General features: G+C 39.3%; 1 protein-coding gene across 1 annotated transcript in view; it reads right to left on the bottom strand.

Annotated features, from left to right (window-relative positions):
- Trhde (thyrotropin-releasing hormone degrading enzyme) overlaps positions 1-18,094 on the bottom strand; it is a 395,306-nt gene extending 377,212 nt beyond the window's left edge. Inside the window, exons 1-2 of the mRNA XM_005374325.2 lie at positions 17,126-18,094; positions 4,872-5,145 (exon numbers count right to left, since the gene is read on the bottom strand). Coding sequence (XP_005374382.1) covers positions 4,872-5,145; positions 17,126-18,036 — 1,185 coding nt within the window. The 5' untranslated portion in view covers positions 18,037-18,094. The remainder of the gene's footprint in view (positions 1-4,871; positions 5,146-17,125) is intronic.

The raw sequence follows: 18,094 nt of genomic DNA, 5'->3' as shown, positions 1-18,094 counted from the left end.
TAAGACCTCTGAAACTCTTAAAGCGGTAGTCCATAACTCTTCCGAGAGTTCACAAAGGCTTTATAAAATCAGAGGGCACGCCTCATAAAGTGTCTCTGTCAAGTAACGAACATCTAAGACTCTTTATTCCACAAAGCCTCAGAATACATTCACCTCAAAGAGACCTGAGGGTGTAGTTTTGCCTCATGAAATTAGTGTAACTCGCTAGATTAAAAAGCCAATAGTTTATTTTTTTACACTAGTGAATTGGTTTAGACTTAAGTAATAGAGCTAATACAAAATAAACATTTGCCTTTGGACCCCCCTACTCTCATTTGTAGGCTATTTAATTGCAAACACAAACTATTTTTACTCAATCATTATTATTTACTGGAAACATGAACCAACTTTTACTTGGAAGAGAATGGCTTCAAAGCCAAAAATGAGAATTCTAACAGCCACAATTAAGGAATTGGCCAGTTGAATTTCAGAATTGCTATGGACCAATGAGCACTATTGTCTACCCATATTCCCCATTCTTTTTGTTTGTTTATTTTTTTGTGTGTAGTATCTGGGATGAAACTTAAGGCCTTGTGCATGCTAACAAGCACTCTACTCCTGAGCTACGTCCCCAGCCCTGTATTTCCCATTCTTGAAAGCTACTGCAATAATCGTGTTCCAGTCTCATCATTGTCCGTTGGTGCGTGGAGAAGAATAAACAACATTTTTATTTAGGTAAAAAGTCTTCAGAATGAGAGAAACCATGCACAAAAAACCAAAGCCAAGTCATGTCATCTAGACCTAAACTGGCTGGTAAGATCATGGACCTCAAACTTCAGTTTGTTGTCTTTAATAAGATGGCACCCATTGGCAAGTATATGTTGCACATGTAATGGATATAAATAATTTGCAGGCAAAGAGCAGACTTCTCACTCTAAAATACATCCACAAATTCTTTGACACTCCTTCCATTCAAAGCTGGGGTCTATGCCTTCTTCTACTGAGTTAGGACTATCCTTAATGACTCACAAATATAATCACTAGAATGTAGTAAAAGTGCTGCCATGTGATTACTGAGTCTAAATCAAAATAGACGATAGAGCTTCACCTAATTCTCTCGGGACTTTTCCTTTTTGTGCACTGTGCTACCATTTCAACAACCCAGCATTCTGAGACTACCATGCTTTAAGCAAGCCCAGGCCACATGGAGAAGACACACATAGATGTTATATTCAGCAGCCCAAGTGACATCCCGGGAGACTGAGTATAAGCACCAGATAAACACGGTTCCAAATGATCCTGGCAAGAACAGTGAGGTCATGGCCAGTCATCATGTCTCTCTGAGGCCCAGACATTGCTGAGTTACTCACTCTACATCCTCCAAATTCCTGACCCAAAGTAACTCTGAGTGTAATAAAATGGTTGTTTTATGACAATAAATTTTGAAAGCATTTGTTATGCCATTATAGTAACTAGAACAATATTGAAAAGAAGAATTCATACTTTAAATTCTCAAATAAACAAAAAAAAAAAATAAAGTTATGCAATAAACCAGGTAACAGAACAGCAAAACCAAAAGTTCTGAAACAGACCTACCTGATTCTAAAATCCAGGCTTATAACCATAATGCTACACTACTGTCCATGGAGATATCCTTATTTCTATATTGCTTCTCTTAAGATCAAATCATCATTCTGGGCCTTATTAGCTCCTTGAAGCACATCCCTAGACTCTAACCCTCAGGAATTTCTCCCTTTTTCTGAATCAATTTATTTTTCACAACTCCTACTTGATGATTAATGAATACTAGTGACACTAACTCACAATTGGTAAATTCATTGTTTTTCCTATGCACATTTCCTTCCTGTCCTCCTGAATTATGCTTGCAGACTAGATGTGAAAATTCAAATATCTACAGAATTGAAGCAGGCCATATACACAGCGGAGTGTATAGGTATAAAGGAACATACATGGTCTGGATTGAGCTACACCATGGAGCAAACATGCCACATAAAGCAGATGACCACTACCAAGCCTGTATATTAATTTTTTCATAATGTATATCACCCCTTGACAGATTATGCATTTATGTGCTTATTGCTTCTCTCTCATTAGAATGTAAGCTACCTAAGAGCAGAAGCTTCTGTGTTATTTGCTGCTAAATCACAAGAGCCAAGAACTGTATTTACCATTCAATCAGTGAATATCTGTTGAAGGAAGAAATGAATGAAAAAATACTACCGAGTGGGAATATAGGTCCTGCACTTCAATACCTTTGATTTTTTGAGAGAAGCCAGCAATAAATAATTTTATTTGCAAGCTCTCAATTTTTAAGTGTTGACAACTAATTAGAAAAATGTTCAGCCATTTCAGAATGGGAAAACAAAACACATCTGCAGATTTGGGTTCAGTATGAAGGTTGTGTTTGTAATCTCTGCTCTAGAAGAATCTTGGACTTTTTATCTTTCTAATTACTTAGAACAGTGCTTTGCAAAGTGTAGATAGCTTGATAACACATAATGATAGTGGTAATGATGCCCCAAGTATTCACAAGGAGGGCACTGCTACAATTCAGTTGTGTATTATTAATATGCTACTCAAGTCCCTTTCTCATAACTCAAAGAAAATTGCTTCAGCTTGTGATCTGAAATGACCACCTGGGCTTCACGAGATGGTCCCACATCCAAGATTCTACAGCTCAACTTCCTCTCCTTACAGCTGTTAAGGGTTGAGAAATGTCATTCCCATGTGCTCCCTGTAATAAAGGGAAGAGGCACTGAAAAGAAAGTAGATTGAATTTCAAAAGGGTGACAGAAAAATAGAGTCCAGTTTCCAACTATATTTCCACAGTTGATAAACAAGAGCTCCCAGTGGCAATTCTGTTTTCCTGCTTACTGATTTTTAGTATTTGTAGATTTATACAATCTGAAATTTTATTTCAGTTGACCTTTTCACGCACTCTATTAATATGTCTTATTTTTTCTACATAAAAATTATTAGGCAGGAATTTTAAAATGTTTACTAATTACTTAGAAATTCTCATCTCCAATAAAAAGTCACATTTAAGTATTAGCATGCCTGGCTTTTAAAAGGGGTCACTTAGCAACAAGCATAATTGTGTATGGCTAAGCCTAAGAACATTTTTAGGCTACTTTAAGGAAGATATACTAAGAAAAAGCATTTCCCAGTGTCCCTTATGCTAGCTGACCCATAGCAAGTCAGTCAACAACTTCTGAAGACACAAAAGGAAATGAGATGTCTTCCTGTTTCTTTTCTGCGTATGGTCCAATAAGTACATCTGTGAAATGTTCACAGAAGACACCAACAGAAATCAGAGGAATTCACCATTTCAAATTATTCTAAGTCCCAAAAAGTAAAATGCCTGCTACCCCTATGTAGTGAGTATTTGAGATATTATTTGATTATTATATAAATGAAATCACTTTATATAGTTCAATAATACTATTATTTTGTATGCAAGTAGAGCCTTTTTAAGCAGTTTTTACAGTGATTTAAATTAAAGTAACAGAAAAATGTTTTTAGCCAAAACTATTTTTCAAAAATGAGGTTACTAGAGAACTATGAACTTTCCACAGATTGAAAATACAAATTTCCATTCTCCTGTGATGTTCAAGCAACACTGAACTGTAAGATGAATTTTCTTATAGACATACAACTACTGTGCAACACAGAGTTACTACAGCCAGGAAGGGAATGGCTGAAACTTGGAATCAAACCATCACATATGACTTCTGGCCCTTCCATTTTCTTACTTTTCACCCTGGCACATTACTTAATTTCTTTAAACTTTAATTTACTCACTTAGAAGAGAATTATAATACCTTGCTTTATAGTTAATATGAAAAGTAAGATAAATGTGTATTTATTGTGTAAGGCATTGAAATGATGAAATTGTTAATTTTGCATAGCCTGGCCTAACACAACACAATGCAACAGTATTGAAAAAGGGGCTGGGGATTTAGCTCAGCGGCAAAGCGCCTGCCTGGCAAGCGCAAGATCGTGAGTTCGGTTCCCGGTACCGGAGAAAAACCAAAAAAAAAAAAAAAAAAAGAAAAAAAAAAGAAAAAGTGCTTAGAACACAACAGTGTCACAAATAATAGTGTTCAAAGAGAATCCAATCAATCCTTATTGTAAATTTAATGCAGAAAATGCTCCCTGTACTTTACCCTAAGAAAATAAAATGAAATAAAAAGTAAGTTGCAGAATGACATTTACAGTGTAAAGTTACTTACATTGAATGTTAAGGCATGGCATAAACTATAAATGGAGGTTATATATTTATATTATACATATATAATAACATGCATGGAAGTGGCAAACACCAAATTTGGGGCAGTGAGTACCTCTAAGGAAAGGGCAAGGCAATGATATCAGAGAGGGCTACACAGAGAGCTTCAATTCCATTCAATATATTTTACTTTCTCAACAATTAAATTAAGCAGAAGCAAAGATGATAATATTCTTAGAGGCTACAGATCTGCCTATAGGTATATGGAGTTTATTATATTATTTGCCACATTTTCAGTGCATCTGAAATAGTTCACATAGAAAACAGTGACTCTCAGCCATACAAAGAGACAAGTAATTTCCCAGAAGAGATAAAAGCTGTTGTTGAGATACCCAGGAAAGGGATAGAGACAAAACGGGACAAGGATAATAATATGAGTGAAAGATGAAGGTGGTTAAAGGAAAAAGAGGGCTGGGTATAGAAAAGAAGTTCCTCCCCAATGCTGTGAAATCAGGAAGACACTTTGCACCCGATAATAAAGAAAGAAAGAAACTATATGAAATGTGCAGGGTTTATAGATAATTGTTAATCAGGTTAGAGAGTATACATTATCCAAAAACATCATTAGGCTAAAAATACTTACTACAACCCCACTCTTGGTAGTAGTTTCTCTGTATGTGAAGTTGCAAATCGCCCAGGCTAAATAATATGTGGACATGAGAGGGGTCTGTGAAAAGTGATCTGTTACCCATCCATCTTCCTCAAACACAGAAGTCTCCACTGGCATGTTGGATAGAGATAAATAGGTTGCTTGATGCTTGATGCTGATTTTGAAAGTGGCCTTGTAGATTGGCTCATCAAAACATGGAAATGCCTTTCTGGCATGTGTAGGTGAAAACTGTGTCACACCAAGGAATCTGGAAAAAAAAAAAGAAAAATGACATTCTATTGTATTTATGGCTTGAGTTAACTTATGGCCACCTTGCATGATTTTGCTGATAATATATTTGGTTAGATTGAACACTGTTTTCTAACTGAAGCTTAACTCCATTAACAGCATAAAAGCACAATTCATATACCATATACCTCCCCAATGATAAAGTTCTTTAGGAAAGTTTCTGTCTCAAAGTAAATTCTTTAAGCCTAGAGCAGAGCTTGTTAGATGAAACATTACACTCTACAGAAAAACAAGGCACTGGCATCACACTGGCAAACAACAGAAAACAACGATTCTCCTCAGTGTTCACTTTCCTCCTGAGCCTGGCACATACAACATATAAACATAATGAAACTGAACGCCAAAAATTGTCCTCCAGTATATAAAGAACACAGATCTGCACCAAGAAACATCTGTACCATCAAACTTTAACAAGGTATAGACTGAGTTTTTAAGAATAAGGACTTTGAAGCCTGTGAAATGTTTGTGTGAATTCTGCCTCCATGACTTTCTAAGTCCAGTCACCTCAGACAATTTCTAAACTTTTTTAGGGTATAGTTGTTCACTGCTTTAAAAGGAAACAATTAAGTCTAACTCCAGAAGTATTGCAAAGCTTAGAGAGAAAATAAAAAGAGGTGAAACCCCTATCACTGTGAACAGCTTGTAGTAGGCAGCCAGTAAACGGCAGTCACTGATTCACCATCTCATCACCCTTTCTCAGAGTACAGTAACAGACACTGATACTGAATAAGTCAGAGACCATTGATGTTTACAGTAGCAGCCGTTCTCTATGGTTTCACTTTCTGTAGCTCAGTTACCCATGGTCAAATGCAATCCTAAACATTAATACAATGTAATTGGGAATTAAGATGTTTTGAGTCACACAACATTCATATAATGTTTGTTAGAGTACCTTGCTAAAACTGTTCTATTGTATTACTAATTGTTGTTAATTTCTTACTGCACCTAATTTATGTTAAACTTTATCATAAATATTTACCTAGCAGGAAAATATAGTACAAATAGGGTTCTGGACTGTCCCTAATCTCAGGGATGCACTCAGGGTATTGTAATGTATTCCTCATGAACAAGGAGAGACCACTGTATGCACTACATATACATATGGTATTGTATTAACAGATATTAATAATACTTTATATCTATATAACAATATGTTGATGCATATACATATTATATATATCATGCTTTAATTTCTGGATCACAATCTATTCCATTAAAACACTAAATATAACCAACTTCTACATTCATGCATGGTACAAATGCTTATGGTACAAATGAAGCCACCCAAATCATGTACTTAAGAAGGATGCTCTTCTAAAAGGATACCATTCATGACAAAAGTTACTTAAACTTTCTAAATAATACTAGTTATAAAGCTGGATATAAAGCAAGTCAATATCAGAACCCTCATAAAATACTTCTGAGTTCTAAAGTAATTTCTTTAAAAGACCCTTTCCTCTATAAGTAGTTCACCACCATTCCCTTGTCCATCCACCAAGGTATATATGATTAACCTAACATAGTGTACTTTACAAATGAGCTTGAACTTGGCCTCAAAACCCTCCCAGCACAGGAAGCTGTTACCAGGCAACATAGCTTGACCTCCATATTGGATTTTACTGGCTAATCCTGGCTCAAACCAATAGGCATAAGTATTCACACCATTTAAAAATTATGAAGCTTAAATGTTGTATTGAAAGGCTACTTTTAAAAGTTCAATTTGAAATGGAGAAAAGTTATTTTTAAGGATTGTTTACTTATCTCACAGAGATGGTTTTTTAGTTTTTTCAGAAATAGTACTAGGCTGCTGCATACCAAGCTTAGTAAGTCGCTTAACTACTTGAGCTTGTTTATTCATTACAAGAAAATAATGTTTCCTAGGCCTTCCTTACAAAATTGTCAAAATGATGAAATGAGATAATATATGGGAAAGAAGTTTAACTATAAATCTTCATGCAAATATAAGGGCAGGGATGGAAGCAATATTGGAAACAAACTGTCCCACTCTTGCAAATTTTTTAAATGAAAAGTAGATCCAGTAAGGTTAAGTGATTTGTCTGAAGATAGACAATTAACAGAAAGCTGGGTCTAGAATTCATATGTTTTATGTCCAATTAAAAGCTAATTATACTTCAAAAACAGTGAAATTAATTTTTAGCTATAATTTATAAGGTTTTAATCCAACTGTATACAACACAGAATTTTCTCTCTAAATTTTCCAGAATCATGGTAATATGTTTTTCTAATTATTTTCTACTGATAGTAATACAGTTTTGTCTTAATGAAATGCCAGTACCTTCTAGTTAAAATGCATCCATTTGCAATTTTGTCTTCCTGCACTTTTATCTTATATAATGCTCATGAATCTTATCTTTCAGTTTATTAATTAAAACATCTACTGAGCGCAGTATTTCCCTCTTGAGGCTATTTAGCAGACACCCATGGAATTTTATGTGTGCAGAAAAGTGTTGCCTTTTAACATTCAAGTTGAGAACTCCAACTCCAATCACTGAACAGATACTATGCTATATGTGAGTTCTATACATTAGGCCTTGGTAGGATTTTAAATATATATATGTATATATATGACCATTTTTATCCTTAAAGTCTTTACAATCTAATGGGCATGTGTGTGTGTGTGCATGTGTGTCTGTGTGTGTACACATGAAAAGACAACTAATGATAGTCTAATGGGGGGAAGTTCTAATGGGGGAAGTTCTACGAAAGTTCAACAGAGAGGTTATAATTAGAATACATTAGTCTTTACATAAAAAATCAAAGGTATCTTTGACGTTAAGTAATTAATGGTGAGGAGTTTATTGGATGTAGCATATCTAAATACCTCTGAGCTAATGAGAAATTAATAAACCAAATATTTATGCAGGAAAAGCACATCATTCAGTCTCATTGTGCCTTACTTAGTATATATGTTAGGGAAAGGAGCAATTTAAATCAATGATCTTCGGGTTGAAGTGAACTATCAAGATCATCTAGTAACTTTTTCTGCAATTAATATTCTTAATGAATTCATACAAGTAGTACATATCCATGCACAGAAGGCTTCCATTTATTCTGATCATGTCTAAATGAGGAAATACCAATTTCACAGTCTGGCACCTGAGGATGATTACAATTGAATTTCAATTCACTATTTAAAGGAATCAAAAGGAGTCCCTTAGTAAAAAGAAAAGCAGTCAGACTGGAGTACCTTTAAAGTTTTTCCAAGCTCAAAATTTTATATCTAAACAAAAATTAGAACTAAAATATCCCCCAAGTTTTATGAAGTTCTTTTTAAAAGTTAAGTTGCATTACCACTAAATGGATTTGTACTACAAGTTCTGTTATGCATTTGCTTCTCTTGACCATTCATTTTGAGTGTTCAACAGTGGGGCAAAAAAAGATAAATAATATGCTTCCTTCCAACAAAGAGTTGATACTCCAATAAAATGAGTTAAATATATATACACATAGGTATTGCACTAGAAGTCATGATGAAGGCAAATGTAGGAAGTATATTCTCCCTAGGCAGAGTTCTCACACATGGTATCACTGATATTACAGACTGGGTGATCATCCATTGTGGGGGACAATCTGGTACACTACAGGGTGTCAACAGTACCCCTGGCCTCAACCACTAGATGTCAGTGACATCCCCTCACCACATGAGATGACTAAAACGGTCCTGGAACAGAGCCAATGACACCTGCGGGAGAACTGCCAGGACAAGTAACAACTGGCACAGAGAACTCAAACAAGGCTTTCTTGAGAAAGAAGCATAAAAACTGGTCATGAAACCTGGGTAGAAATGTAAAGGTCAAAAGTGAGTGGAGAAATGAAAGAATTGCCTATAAGCAGTGCAGAAATAAAATTTTAGAAAGCTTGAGCATGCATATTAAGTCAAGACCTGTGTGGAATCTTGCACGTTTTGGTTCTATCACACCTTAGTAACACCTCCCTCACTCTCACACTCTCCTTTCTACAGAAGAGAGCCACTTTTCAGGCCAGTACCCTAAATAGGCAATAGTGCCTATAGGATTTCAAAGCTATAGTTACAACTTTAGTACATATATTTTACTATTGCCTTTAATTGGTGGAAGTGAACTTTTTCTTCTGCCTACTTTCACTAAAAATACCAGTAACCCATAGAGAACAGTGGGGAGCCTGAGGCAGGAGGATCACAATGAGTTCAAGGCCAGCCTGGACTACACAGTGAGTTCAAGCCTAAACTATATAATGAGACCCTGTCTAAAACAAAAAATCAGAGGTCTCAAGAAAGCCTGTTTAGAGAAAGAAATGATAATTTGGTGTCTGAATGAATGTGAGGTGAATAAGAGGAAGTAGCAGGACACCAGGTGTGAATTAAAAATTTTTAAATTTGAATAGATAATACGTGTGTGAACTATATAAACATGTATAAATACAACAAAAAGTGAAACAAAACAGAAGGAAATGCAAATATTTTATCTGCTTTTCTCCTGCTTTCTTAAACAAAATCATTTTTATCTTTAATGAATCATTTCATTACCATAAAAAAAAATTCTACTTCCAAAAGTGACATTCTGGAAGTGTCACTCCAAGAATGTCATTTTAGCATAACTAGAAAAATATGAACAATGTACATGTATTTTAATTTTCTTCTATCTAAAATAAATTACTTGATTTCCTTAACAACTTGTCTATTTAACATTTTGGTTGCGCTAAGAAGGCGGACTTAGAGCTCAGCTTGGTCTCTGAAGGATATACAGAATTGATTTCTTCTTATGCCTTCGGAAGTTCACTAGGCGAGCTTCTGGTGTCAAGTCATTATGATAACACTCAGCAGGAGCAATGCATTAACGTTGGTTGTTGATATTACCAACAAATTACAGTATGTGATGCAAAACAATTTCTGTGCCATTATTTTCAGTTTGTCTTTGCAAAAAGGTAAAATATGCAGAGGAAATATACATTTGTGTAACACTGTTAGCATTCAAATTGATTCATGACTTTTCACTGTGGGATTCACCAAAACTAAGAGGATCTGGCAAATGGCAAGAATATTTTCAAGGTTTCCATTTTGGCCACATCTATGCATACTGTATGTACAACACAGCAAAAAGTGATCTTTGTACTTCTATGGCAATTGCAACTTGCCTAGTGTTACAATCGTTTAAGATTTATCATAAAAACTCTCCAGACCTAAAGAAAATTTCCTATGAAACTGACTGTCATAAATGGTCAAGTAACGGGAGTTACATGTCCCATTTAAAGTGAACCAAGTTACAAGGTCATGGTTATACACATTCTATTTAAAGTGAACTAAGACACAAGGTCACTGATGTTACACATGACCCATTTAAAGTTCAGGTTGTTAATCAAAATGCAAACTGTTACTCTATGACAAAACATTTTAAGGCAAAATGGGACATTCTTTAGACTATGTGTTTTTATGTACTTCAATGAGTCATTAAACCTCTGCCATTTCACAAGAGAAGTACTCCTGCTGAATATTCAATGCTATAAGCAAGTGTGTAGTCTATTTTTAAATAACCGTTCTAGTAAAATAAAAACATAATGCAATAATGCCAGCAATATGTATGTAGGAAGTGGTGCATATGTGAATAATCGTGTTATAAAAACAGAGCATAATGTTCATAATTGTTTTCTCGTTTATGTAGTACTAAACACTCTTATCAAAAATGAGTAAAAAGTCCTGGATCACCATTGATGAAGAGGATTATAAAGCATTAAAATCACTTTCCCAGGTCATAATATTAGATTTTCATAGGAATAAATAAAGTTAGTGTCTGAGACTCATTTGTTTTATATTGCAAAGAGGCAAAGCATTATGTGAGGATTGTAAAGTACTGCTACTGTCAGCACTCACATAAAGTCTTAGGCGCAGTACCTACTGACTGATACGCTCTTCTTGGTGCTTGGAGTTTTTCTGCTTGCTGTACCAACACTGTCACTACCCTCAGCCGTTGGTCCTCACTGTTCTCATGGTGACAGTAATGCCTGAACCAGACAGTTCTTGTTTCTGTCCTTCAGTCTTTCTGGTTCCTCTCTCCTCTTCATCTCACAGGTTCTAATCCAAGCTTGGAATTTCTCTAGCCTTGAAAGCCTACTGCCCTTCTTCTTTCGTTCTCCTTGTGGGCAAGGGCCCTGCTTCTTCTTCTGCCTCCTCCCTAAATTCTGCTCAGGGAGAAGGACAAACAGCAGCCAGAGGGATGGACAGAGCAACACTTTCCCCAATGCTCTGTCGCAAGAGAAAACCCCAAGACAAAAGCAATGATCCTACACTACCTTGTGCCAACCCAAACAGCAGCTCTCCATCCAGGGAAACAAAACACTAATATTGAATACACACAAAGGCACTTACGAGTTGTCAGACACTGTTCTCAGTGCTTTGTTATTGATGCAATCCTCACAACCCTATGAAATATAGAATCATTATCCCCATTTTCCAGATGAAGACATTAGACACAGACCAGAGAGAAAATTGGCCAAGCTTATAAAGCAATTCAGTGGAAGAGTCTAGAATCGAAGTGATCTGATTGCCAAGTCCCTACATAAGAGGAGAAGAATGAACACAATATAGTACACACACACACACACAGACACACACACACACACACATGCACGCACATTTTAACCAGGTAGACAACAAAAAGGGTTCTAACCTAGTCTTTAAAAATAATAATATACAGATAAAAAGTAATTTATGATGCTGATTTTAAACTTTGTCCATTCTCTCATTTTTTTTAGTTGGGCAGTCACAGGGAAAGATCTGAATAATCAAACTAAAACTTCCTCCTGCCGGACAGCCCAGGTGTGCACAGGGTTCCATGCAGTCCACCCCTTCACAGCTGGTGCCAGAGCTCCCTTAAGGCCAGGCCCAGCTGTGCCCTGGAGGCCTGAGGCAAGGAGAGTGAGGCGGGAGGTGGGGTGGGTAGGGAGCTGTAGCCTTTCGCTCCTTTCAGCCCCACACAATCAGAGAAACTGTATTCCAGCCCCGTAACCCCACCACCACCAGCAGCAGGAAAATGGGAAGATAGGTGAGCATTTTTCACTTTTGAATTTTCTCAAAATCTCCCTAGTGAAGTTCTTTCTCTGGGAGAGAACATCCACTCTAACAGTAAATAGCAGAATGGCATTTAAAGAAAAAAACCTTGAAAAACTCTGGAGGAATCTGGCTACTAGATATAGAAGGATGCGAAGAACATGCAAGTCAGTTTTTTAAGCAATCATAATGATGGCGAGGATGATGGTAGTGGTGGCGCGATGGTGAATATCACTGCTGCAGGTTGGAGAGTGAGCTTAGAAGTGAGGGAAGCCCTTCCTTCAGAATCATAAAGTGTTTACGTTTTAAAGGTAAACTATTTTTAACTTCAATGCTTTTTTTTTTTTTTTTGGTTTTTCTCCGGTACCGGGAACCGAACTCACGACCTTGCGCTTGCCAGGCAGGCGCTCTGAAGCTGAGCTAAATCCCCAGCCCCTAACTTCAATGCTTTTATCCCACTCTCTGAACTATACTTGAAGAGGTGAGTCCCATTTTTGCAGTCACAGTGGCCAAATTTCCCCATCCTCAACAAACCTAAAGCACTGCACTATTGCCCTGTCTCAAGCCTCCCCACACACATTGCAGCAAAATATAGGTAATATGTTTTGCAAAATCAAACAAATATTGGGAAGTCCAGTAGCAGGTCCATCTTGGTTTAAAAGAGAGCCAGAACGGATAGGCTCTGTTTGAAGTTGCATTGAATAAATAAAAACCCAATCTAATTGAACTCTTTCAAAGAAATTGTACACTTTATTACTATCCTGGGTGGTCAAATCAGATGACACCAACAAAAACACACAGCAAGACAAGCACCAATTGTGTGGGTTTTCATCCCTGGATGAGTCATTATTAAATGATCAGAGGGGTTTTTTTTTTACTACATTCACAGGTATTTTTTAGACTTAAGTCTACTGGTGGCATTTTGAATTGTGACTAAAATCCAGCACTGGACACAGTTTCACTGTATGGTTCTGTGTGCCTGACAGAAAAATGAGCTAAATCCATCAAGAATCACATAAAAAATCTTTTCACAGGAATAAATAGTTCTCGTGATTTTTTGGTTCACAGCCTTCTATAGAGGGTAAAAAGCCACATGCTCCCACTTGCTCATGTAAAACTATTTGCTTGCCAAAGAGAACAGAAAAAATGTGGCTGTTTTCAGCATAAAAGCAGTATAGTATGCTTTTATTTCTTGCTTTTATTAAATATCACAGTTATTAATCCATTCCAGAAAAATTCCCAAGCACCAACCCATGTACAGTAATGCTTACTCAGAGACAAAATCTTCCAAGTTTTCCACAAGATTTTGTCAGAGTGGCCCCAATTCTCCTTGAAAACCACAATTATTATTTTTTCATTCTATTCACAGATTATGGTTTCTCTCTAAACAACCACTTATAGATAGAAAATGAATTTCTATTTTTATTTATCTTCTGTCACTCTGGCATGTTATAGACCCAAAGTTTGTCAAAGAAGGACAATCTCCTTGTTGAAAGTGAATAAACCCTTCATTTCTGTTGGGTAAATTTCCTCTTTCAATACGACCATCTGGATCTAAATTAAGGTACCCTACTTTGAACAAGGGTGTTCACCATCTGGCTACCCAAAAGCAGCAATTACTTCAGGTAAATGAACATTTGCCTAATTCTAAGCAAGCGCATTCTCCTATAAGAAGCTATGACATAAATTCACACCCTTTTATCTCCCTGCCCCACACCTACTCAAGGAAAAAGTGACTATGTGTTCAGCCTAATGGAGACAGCATACTGCTTATGTGCAAACATTTCAATTTTAAGAGAACTTATTTATTTTCAATATTCAACAAGTGTCAAATTTTGTCTCTTTGCCAAATGAGTAACAGAGTAGAGGACTTGATGAAGGTTTGGAGTCCTTGGCATCCATGAGGAGCTTGTCTTCTAACCTTTACCCACTACAGAAATGGAACCAGGAAAGCAAGTCTTCCCTCCAACATCAGGGCAGGGGACAAAGCCTTCCAGGGGTCAGAGACACACAGTACAGAGCAGAAACTAATTTCCTTGCTCTCGCCAAAATTCTTTGCCTCTGATCTCTGAGGAGACTAAAAATCAGAATGACAGAATATTAAGTACTTCTTGTTTCCACAAAGGCTAAGTGGACTAAGTTGTGTATTACTCTTTTAATATAACTCCCTTTGGCAGAATAAATATTTGTCTTCATTTCAGAAATTATCCTATAATTAAATTGGCAAAATGATGACTAACTAAAGATCATGATATTTAATCATTAATCAGATGAAAATTTAGTGTTTGCATCTGTGTCCATTTTTATGTCTGTGCCCCTTTTTTTTCACCTGTGTGCCTTTAAGAAATGGGTTTTAAAATGCCAATTGGCACTGTAGTTTCAGGACAAAATTATCACCAATAAATGTCCAGCTTTGGCTGAATTCTTGATATTGGTTTGCTGAAAAGTGGTCCAAGTAGCCACAGTAACAAAAGTTTAATCTATAGAATATTAACATAATTGTGAAATCGCTTATTAGATTTATTTTGCTTTATCAACTCCAGTAGAAACAGGAAAGAAATTGTCACAGTAACTCTGGTACTGAAGGGAGTTGGCTTTCTCTAAAATGCTATTTAGAAATGAAATTATGCTGTAATCTCCAGAACAGCAAATCCTGCATTTCTATTGGAAGGCAGAGTTTAGCCACACATGCACTTGGTTAAACTTCCACCCAAGTTATTTACATCTTTGGGGAAAATTGAAAAAGAGAGTTTAGACCCAAATATGCACTAGGAGCACAAGAAATCAGCTATGGGTCAAACAGAAACATCTGTTCTTTTTAAGAGTTCTCTTCATTTGAAAGCACTGACCAAAATCAGCTTAGTTCTGCCAAGTCATTTTGGCATGGCAAAGCTAAAACACAGAATTTTGAGAAGAATTCATTTCACCAGAACGATTTATCAGTAATGATATGCAACTCCTACTATTGACATTTTGACATGACAAGCTTGTTTCTAAGCCTAACATGCAAATTTACCTTCTGCGCCTTTCCTGCATATTTGATATACTGTAATTTGGGGCTTAAAAACAACACTTTTAATCTGTGTTCTTTGAATCATGTTGGAAGAAGTGGTAAAGGGGGTTTTAAAATATTCATATCTGACCTTCCAAATTAGAAAGTGAATATTTTATACCCTCACTTACAGAAGGCTTCAACCACCATGCCACTACTAAAACATTAGGTGATTTATTTATATAAGGTTACTTCACAGCACTCTCTCAATAATAAAACTTTTGTGCACTACCCTAACACACTGAAATTTTCCCAGCCTTTTAAAAGTAACTTCTGCGCTTTTCCAAATACCTTGACTTCTCCTCCCAGACTGAGTAAACCAAAGTTCAAGTCCCAGCTCTGGGACCACACCAAGCCCGCTAACTTCAGGGGCTCTGGACTGCCCTGAGTCCTAGTTTTCTGCATTGTGAGAATCATCTGAGAAAAAAAGAGGCTCTGCCCGCACCTCCCACTCAAAAGTTCACTTCGGTTGTTCATCTGCTCCCTAGTCATTTGATTAATGAGTTGTTTTTAATGCTGTGGATTAAAGCAAAGAACAACAGTCACTTATACACACATTCAACAACACCTTTAAGGGCTAGCCATGACCTCATGGGGACTTAGCACTCGCGGTGGACACTACCTGCAGGCACAGGGCTACGTGCTTCACTCATGAAAATCTGCATCCATCCCCTAAGACAAATGTTATTATCATTCCCAAGCTAGAATTAAAAGTATGGGCTCAAATGCCAAACTACCTTGTCAGTTCCTTTTGTGATCTGGGTCATTATATGACTTGTCTGGGTCTTCCTTTCCCCACCTGTAACACAGTGAGTTCTGATAACTGCTTTACCCCCATAAGGTTCTAGCAGGATGGAGTTAGCAAACAGTAGGTAATAATTACCGTGAGGTAGTGATTAGCAGAACTAGCCCCTTACACTATACATTTTACTAAGCCCTTCACTACAACCGGACAAACAGAAGATTCGAACCCAGTTGCACTAGTTCCAAACTCTGAGCTGTAAACAAGTGTTGCAAAGTGCCACCGCCTCTCAAAAAAAAAATAGAAAATAGCATACTGCCCAAATCCAAACCGCCGCAAAGCTACACACTAACAAGGCGTTTGAGACTGGCTGATCGCTAGTTTTCCCTGCCTTCACCAAGGTAGTCATTTCCAGGGGCAGCAACTCAGAAAGAACCCCCTGGAGTCCCCCAGCCTTAGGAGAGCGCTCTCGGGGGCTGTGAGGTCTCTTCTACCAGGCTTTGACCGCGGCCACGATCACCCCTGCCTCCCTCAGCCTGTTCCTGGATTCCGTTCTTTTTGCTCCAAATTGTGACTTGTAGTTTGGGAAAATACACAGCCAAAGTCCATCCTCTGTTCCACTCCTGCCAGGGAACTACTAACAGGGACTGCAAGCAGGTTGAGGAAGAGGTGGGTCGGCCCTGCTTTGTCCTGAAAACTGAGTTGCACTGCTGTCCTGGTCTCTGGCACTTAGGTGTTTTCCCTGGTCAATAACTTGGCCAACCTTTGATGTCACTGTGGACTCACTCGGACTACACGCCACCCTTTTAGGGAAAGCCGCGCGCCCTGCTGGCTAAATAACTTTGACCGGGAGGGTTAAGGTCCTGACTTGAGGAGGGGCGGCATTCATCTGATACTGGTGACTGTGGGATTGGCAGAACTAAGATCTCAGACACCGGGGAGACCCCGAAGGTTCTGAGCGGCAGCCCTACCTCGCCCTGGCTTCCTTCCCCCACCCGTGGTTTCTTGGGCTTTGGAAGCCAGCCTGTCCCAGAGGACCCCGGCCGCCGCCGGTTCGGCCGCCTGGCGGGGTGGGGCAGCGCGGGGCACCGCCTCCCTCGTACCTTCTCTCCCCGTGGAGCACGTAGGAGCTGCGGAAGAAGCCGAGAAGCTCGTTCTCTATGAGGGCGTTGTAGATGATCTTCAGGTTGTAATTTCGCTGCGCGTCCAGGGTCCTATTGAGCACTACCACCAGAACCTGGGTTTGCGGGTAAAGGAAAAAGCCGGCCACAGGGACAGCCCCAGCCGCCCGGTCCTCCGCCACCTGCACCTTCTCCACCGCCACCCGGGAAGCGTGCAGCACGACGTAGCGGGTGGCGTTCCGGCACGCGATCTCCACGTTGACCTCCCCGGAGAAGGTGAAGTTCTCCATGAAGGCGATGAGCATCAGATTGTAGTGCAGCGGCTTGAGATGGCCCGAGAGGCGCAGCTGCGTCCAGGGGGGCGGCTGCTCCCGCTCCTCCTCCGACGGCGGCTGGGCAGAGGGGGTTTCTGGGGTGCCCACCCCGCTCGTCTCCGGCTGCAAGGAGTCCCCGCCCGCGTGGTGGTTGCGCCGAGCCGATCCCGGGAGGCTCGCGTTGCGGCCGCCCTCTGGGAAGCTCGCGGGGCCCCCGTCGGCGCCCGGCGCAGCGCTGGCCCCGCACTCGTCGAAGCGCAGGCTGAGCAGCACGGCGAGCATGGTGACCGCGAGCAGCGCCACGATGGACACGGCGAAGGCCAGCACGAGCCGCTTGTGCACCGCGATGTGGCGCTCGGTGGTGCGGGGTCGCACTCCCACCGAGTCCGCCCACGGGTCCGAGAGGCCCCCGCCGCCGGCCCGGAGCGCCGAGGCGTCCTCGCCCATGGTGGCCGCGAAGGGTGAGCCGCTCGTCCGGGCCCCCTCCTCCTCCTCCTCCTTCTTCTTCTTCCTCTTCTTTTTCTTCTTCTTCTTTATCTTCTCCTCCTCCCGCTCCCCCCGCTCGCCGTCCAGGGCCATCACGCCGCCTCCTCCTCTTCCCCCGCCCCCTCCGGCACCCCCCGCGGGCGGGCCCCCC

The sequence above is a fragment of the Chinchilla lanigera genome, unplaced genomic scaffold (genome assembly GCF_000276665.1).
Source record: "Chinchilla lanigera isolate Chin_1 unplaced genomic scaffold, ChiLan1.0 scaffold00004, whole genome shotgun sequence".
Taxonomy (NCBI): Eukaryota; Metazoa; Chordata; class Mammalia; order Rodentia; family Chinchillidae; genus Chinchilla; species Chinchilla lanigera.
Note: the sequence above shows the minus strand (reverse complement) of the source record. Positions and strands in the feature narration are given on the sequence as shown.